General features: G+C 34.2%; 1 protein-coding gene across 1 annotated transcript; it reads left to right on the forward strand.

Annotated features, from left to right (window-relative positions):
- Positions 1 to 4,570: 4,570 nt before the first annotated feature.
- Positions 4,571 to 5,668, forward strand: LOC133832724 (uncharacterized). The gene has a single exon (XM_062263034.1). The coding sequence runs from the start codon at positions 4,571 to 4,573 to the stop codon at positions 5,666 to 5,668; it is 1,098 nt and encodes a 365-aa protein (XP_062119018.1).
- The last annotated feature ends 477 nt before the right edge of the window (positions 5,669 to 6,145 follow it).

The following is a 6,145-nucleotide window of genomic DNA, read 5'->3' on the forward strand; positions in this document are numbered from 1 at the left end:
GAATGCTTCATTAAACCAAAGGGCTCATGCATCATATTCTATCTATCCAAGCTCATAATGTATATACAGTTTCTTTGCATCATTTTATCATACACTTGTGGGGCATTGACCATTAGTTCAAGAGTAACATAGACCACAGTTACCTTACACTACCTTGAACCTCAATACAAACAAACATTCCAAAAACTAACCCATAACTTTTTCAAAGAAGAAAAAGACAATAGATATAAGGCAAGCAAACCTACCTCTTGAACCAGAGCAGAGGAGACCGACGACAGATTAGCGACGACGTGCAGCTTCAACAGTCGTTCGGGTGCCTTGGGTTCAATATCACTGTATTGTTAAAAAATAAGAAATTCGGGTAAGAAGAAACAACACTTATATCATGATCAAGTATTAATAAAATAAAGCTACACAATATCATATGCAATATTTAATATTAAAACTAAAGGCACTTCATAAGGAAAACTTAATTATAAAATCTGAAATGCAATACTCATGAAGACCAAATAATTTTCCTTCTCTCCAAAATTAGTTCTCTTCCCTGCAGCAGCCAAGATTGGAAAAATAACAAGTTAATCATTAATCTGAAGCTCTATGGTCTAATATATATACCTATATTATCAAATGTATAAGGAAGAAAATGCATTTATATATATATATATGTATATATTGTCAAAGGTTTCCCATACATATCCCCTAAAAAACTCTACTGTACGCAGTCTCCATATCTTGCTCTTTACCCCCACTTTTCCTAAAACAGATCTTAAAAACTAGTGTGAACACATAAAAAAATACATATATAGATAAAGGAATGAGATTCCAGCAATACCAACACCAAATGAATCCAAACAAGGCCAAGTGAATGAAAACTCGTTATTCATACTATAAATACATATATAGATAAAGGAAAAAAAGATTTACCATCTCGATCAAAGAAGAATACTTGCTTGACTCCACGATTAGGTACATAACTCTCAAAATTCTCTATTCCCTTTTCCTGAAAACCCCAAAATTTCATTTCATTCAATCGAACTGCTTCAGAAAACGATTAAACAATTTCTCAATCAAGATGAAATATGTGTATGCTAATTTATATAATGCAAAAAATGCAAAAAGATGCAAATGTCCCACCTTTATTTTTCTGAGCGAAAAAATGCAAAAGATGAGTTGAGAGAGAGATTGAGATATATATATATATATGTGTGATTCAGCTGAAGAAGAAGAAAAGAACTTTACGGGAGGAGAAGAAATTGTGACCTTCCTGATCTTAGTTGTACCGAAGCTTAATTGTCCTCCTCCTGGGCAGATGTGGTCAAGAAATGAAGAGAGAGAGAGAGAGGGTAAACCTTTGACAATGGAACGAGAGAGAGAGAGAGATGTACAGAGAAACGAAGAGAAAGAGAGGGGAATCGGGGACCGTGTGTGGGTTTTTTTCTTTTTTTTTTTCAATTGGGACCGTGTAAAATTTTTGGGGGGCTGGGGAAAAATTAGGCGCCAAAATATTAAGTCCCCCTATACATTTATTTACCTATTATAATACTTTTTTAAAAGTGTAAAATTTTTGTGTTATAGAAATGGGATTTTGTTGTAGTGTGTGTCACATTTTCTTTGATAAAATGATACTTAATTTCAACATGTTTTGTCCTATCGTGTAATACTGGGTTTTTGCATAAGTGTATACAACCCTGGCTGTCTGAGTAGATTATAGGTTTTTCCCTAAGTAGCTATAGCTCTTCCATTAGGCTTTTGATCTAGATTGCTTCCTTAATAGCTTCTGTAACTGCTACATATTCTGATTCAGTAGTGGATAGGGCAACTACAGGTTGTAGCTGAACCCTCCAACTTACACAATTACCTCCTATTAAGAAAAAATAGGCAGAGGTGGATTTTCTACTATCTCTGTCTCCAGCATAATCAATATTACTATATCATTTTATTAAGTTGTTGTTTGCCCTCTTAGTTAACTTAAGACCAATATGAGTAGAGCCTTTTAAGTATCTGAAAATCCATTTCCTTGCATTCCAGGGTTAGCAATATATTTACTTAGTATACTTATAACATAAGCAAGGTTAGATCTAGTGCATACCATTAGGTACATTATGGATCCAACAACATTAGAGTAGGGAACATTCTGCACATCTTCTATTTCTGCCTGACTTTTGGGACATTGTTCTTTACTTAGTTGATATTGGTTGGTCATAGGTTGCTTAGTGGTCTTAGCTTCCTTCATTGAGAATTTTTCAATATTCCTTTCAATATAATCTTCCTGAGATAGTGTAAGTGTTCTTTTGTCTCTGTTTTATTTGATGCCGATACCTAGAATCAGAAAACTCAGTGGGTTCGGATAATGGAATATCCTCAAACTCTTCTTGATTGTCTCCTACAACTTGGGGAGCTTCTTCCTCCAGCCTTGTTGAATCTTGGTGTCACCTTTGAGTTGAACTTTCCAGCCAAAGAACCTGGCTCGGATACCATTATAGGTTTTATTACCCTTTTAACCCAACACCAACTCAATAAAACACATTAGACACCACAAGGTCAAACTTGACCTTTTATTCAAAAAAAATATGGCTAATATTGAGACACAAGTACTATATATTGCATTTATATTAATATCAAACCCTAAATTGCTTTGCCTTTTTCTGATAAGATTCAAGCTTCTATTACACACAAGAACATAGAACAACGAAGCTTAGGGTACATACACAAACCAAGAACCATTTCAATCATAGAAGAAGGGAGAAAAGTAGAGAAGAAAGACATACAAATTTATCGAGGTTCACCACCAATTTGGGGCTACGTCATCGTTGAGCTTGCCTCAGAGGAAAGCTGAGTCGTTCCACTATAAAGAAGATGCTGGAAAAATTATATTTTATATATAATAAATAGCCAATTTAGGCTAATGTGTGAATGGAAAATTGATGCCTTAAATGTGGTCCGTTGATAGCTGCTAATAAATGCAGATTTGGTCAAGAATGTAATCACCGTAATAATGGTAAATATTCTGATTGATATCAGAAATTATGGTAAAGATTGTGATTGATCAATATCACTAATTTTGTGGGATTTTTGGCATTAATTCCCTTGTGTCCACACTTGGTATTCCACCCCATATGAAGCCTATAAAAGGAGGCTTCACCTTTCATTCTAGACACACCAACAAAAAGAGTCACTCACTAAAAAGCTCTCTTGTCTTCTTCTTCTTTGTTTTTCGTAAGTCTTAAGGTGATAGAGTGAATGTATTAATCCGAGTTCGCTGGAGTAGTGAAAGTGGTGTATTCCTCTACTCGTTAGTTGTTGTATCTTGGGAAGTGGTTGCTCACGTATCCTCTAACACCAATCAGGTAGAGGGGGCAAATCTGCTTTAAGGAAAGCGTGTTTTACGTGCCTCAGCTTTCTTTTCACTTATCAGTTTTATAATTTATTATTTTGTATTTATTTTTTCTGTTCTTCAATTAATAATATATTATTATGTTTGTTAATTTTCTCCATTCTCTTTATTTAAATTTCTAACAATCTTAAAGCAGACTTTAACTCATTTGGAGAAGACGAACATATTGAAGGGCGAAAAATATTTCAGATTTTTTTTGTTTTGCCATTCAATCAATGTTGATTAGATTTCTTTATATATGTTTTCACTGTCTTTTTACACTGCCAATTTTGTTTATGTATGTATATCTTGTCTACTATATATTTGCATCGTTTTCTGGCAAGGTTAATTATTTTAATTTTGATATTTACAATACATTGTATATATTCAGTTTATTTGCCACATTTATTAATCTTGCATATTTTGATTAACATGTACAGTATATATACATAATATATGTATTTTATTCACTTATTTCATTATTTTATGCATGTTAATTAATAATATATATGGAACCATGTATACTTAGTATGTTTAGTATTTGATTTTTTATATTGGTATGCATAAGTGTATTTATATTTTTTTTGTCCTTTATATATGCATAGTGGTATGTACTCATTTTTTTTATACAGATATATTTCTTGGGATACATATATATACCTTATATATACACATAAAATTATATATATATAATAAATATATATTTCTTGGTATACATATATATATACCTTATATAGATATACAATCATATATATATGTATATAATTGAATTTTTTTTAATGCATGTTATTGCTATCATTACCATCATATATGAGTTATTGATTTATTTTGTCTTACAAAATATAAATTTTAGTTAATAAACACGTTAATTTATTTATTCTATTGCCATTCTGCATTAAACTAATTCTGTTACGAGAATTATGATACAAATATTGATAAATTTGAAATTCTATAAGCCATTCTACTATATTATACACATATGCATGAAATTCTATATGTACAGTTACATATATATGTTCGCTGCCTTAAACTGCAATATCCATGTATTTATATTTGTTTATATATTAAATATAGTATGCATGCTATATTTACATATTATGTTTAATGGATATGTAGTTTCCATATGCAAATTTATATTGTTTTACGATATAAATTTATATGTACTTATTTCTCCAAGTATTATGTAACCAATCAGATATGGCTGAAAATATGGATGTCATTGCTACTGGAAGCATTGAAGGATCTCCCCAAACTCCAGCTTCAACTACCAAGGACCAATCTAAGGGTCAGGCTGTGCAAGTTTCGGTACCATTGGTACCAACGGTCTCAACGGTTCCTGTGAACCATAATGAGAAACCGGATAAGTTCACTGGGGTGAACTTCAAAACGTGGCAGCAGAAAATGCTTTTCTATCTGACAACATTGAATCTTGCGAGATTCTTAAAAGAGGATCCTCCCTTTATTGGAGAGGATGAGATAGATGTGCAAACTCAGCAAGCAATTGACGCTTGGAAGCATGCTGAATTCCTGTGTAGGAATTATCTTCTGAATGGCTTATCTGACACTCTGTATGGTGTGTACAGTGTGAAGAAAACAGCCAAAGAATTGTGGAACTCTTTGGACCACAAATATAAGGCTGAAGATGCTGGCGCCAAGAAATTCTTGGTTGGTCAATTCTTGAACTTCAAGATGGTAGACTCCAAGAATGTGATAAGCCAAGTGCAAGAGCTTCAATTGATCATCCATGGGATCCATGCTGAAGGAATGGTTTTGAGTGAATCATTCCAAGTAGCTGCAATTATTGAGAAGCTACCCCCTGCATGGAAAGACTTCAAGAACTATTTGAAGCACAAGCGAAAGGAAATGAGTGTTGAAGATCTCATTCTCAGACTTCGCGTTGAAGAGGATAACCAAGGTAATGAGAAGCGAACCTTGAATCCTAATGCTGCCAAGGCAAAATTGATGGAGCATGATAGAGGCTCAAAGGGGAAGAATCCTAAGCACAAGCAAAGGCCCAAGTTGGGACCGAAAGGTGGAATTGCAAAGAAGCCAAAGTTGCAAGGGAAGTGCTTTAACTGTGGCAAGATGGGACATAAATCATCTGAGTGCAAATTGCGCAAGAAGAAAGGCAATGAGACCTATATGGTGGGCGCGATATCCCAAGAGGTCGCTGAATTAGACTTATGTGCCGTGGTCTCTGAAGTCAACCTGGTGGATGCGAATTCAAAGGAATGGTGGCTCGACACTGGAGCTATCGTCATATATGTGCAAACAAGTCAACATTCTCTGATCTGACTACACTGTAAAATGGAGAGAAGCTCTACATGGGCAACTCGGCAACCTTTGAGATAAAAGGGGAAGGAACTGTGTTCTTGAAGATGACGTCTGGAAAGAATGTCAAGCTGCAAAATGTACTGTATGTGCCTGACATTCGTAGGAATCTGATATCTGGAACTCTGCTGAGTGTACATGGGTTCAAGATGGTGTTTGAATCTCATAAAATTGTACTCACTGAAGCGGGTGTTCCTATTGGGAAGGGTTATGTAAAAGAGGGCATGTGGAAGATGAATGTAATGGCTGTTAAGCCAAATGCTGTTATTGATAATAATAAAGCTAGTACTTCTTCTGTTTACCTTCTTGAGTCTTCAAATTTATGGCATGGTAGACTAGGTCATGTTAATTATAATTCTTTGCGTAGATTAATTAACTTGCATTACATACCCACGTTCAATATTGATTCAAAACATAAGTGCGAAACTTGTGTAGAAGCGA

This window comes from Humulus lupulus, chromosome 1, assembly GCF_963169125.1.
Source record: "Humulus lupulus chromosome 1, drHumLupu1.1, whole genome shotgun sequence".
Taxonomy (NCBI): domain Eukaryota; kingdom Viridiplantae; phylum Streptophyta; class Magnoliopsida; order Rosales; family Cannabaceae; genus Humulus; species Humulus lupulus.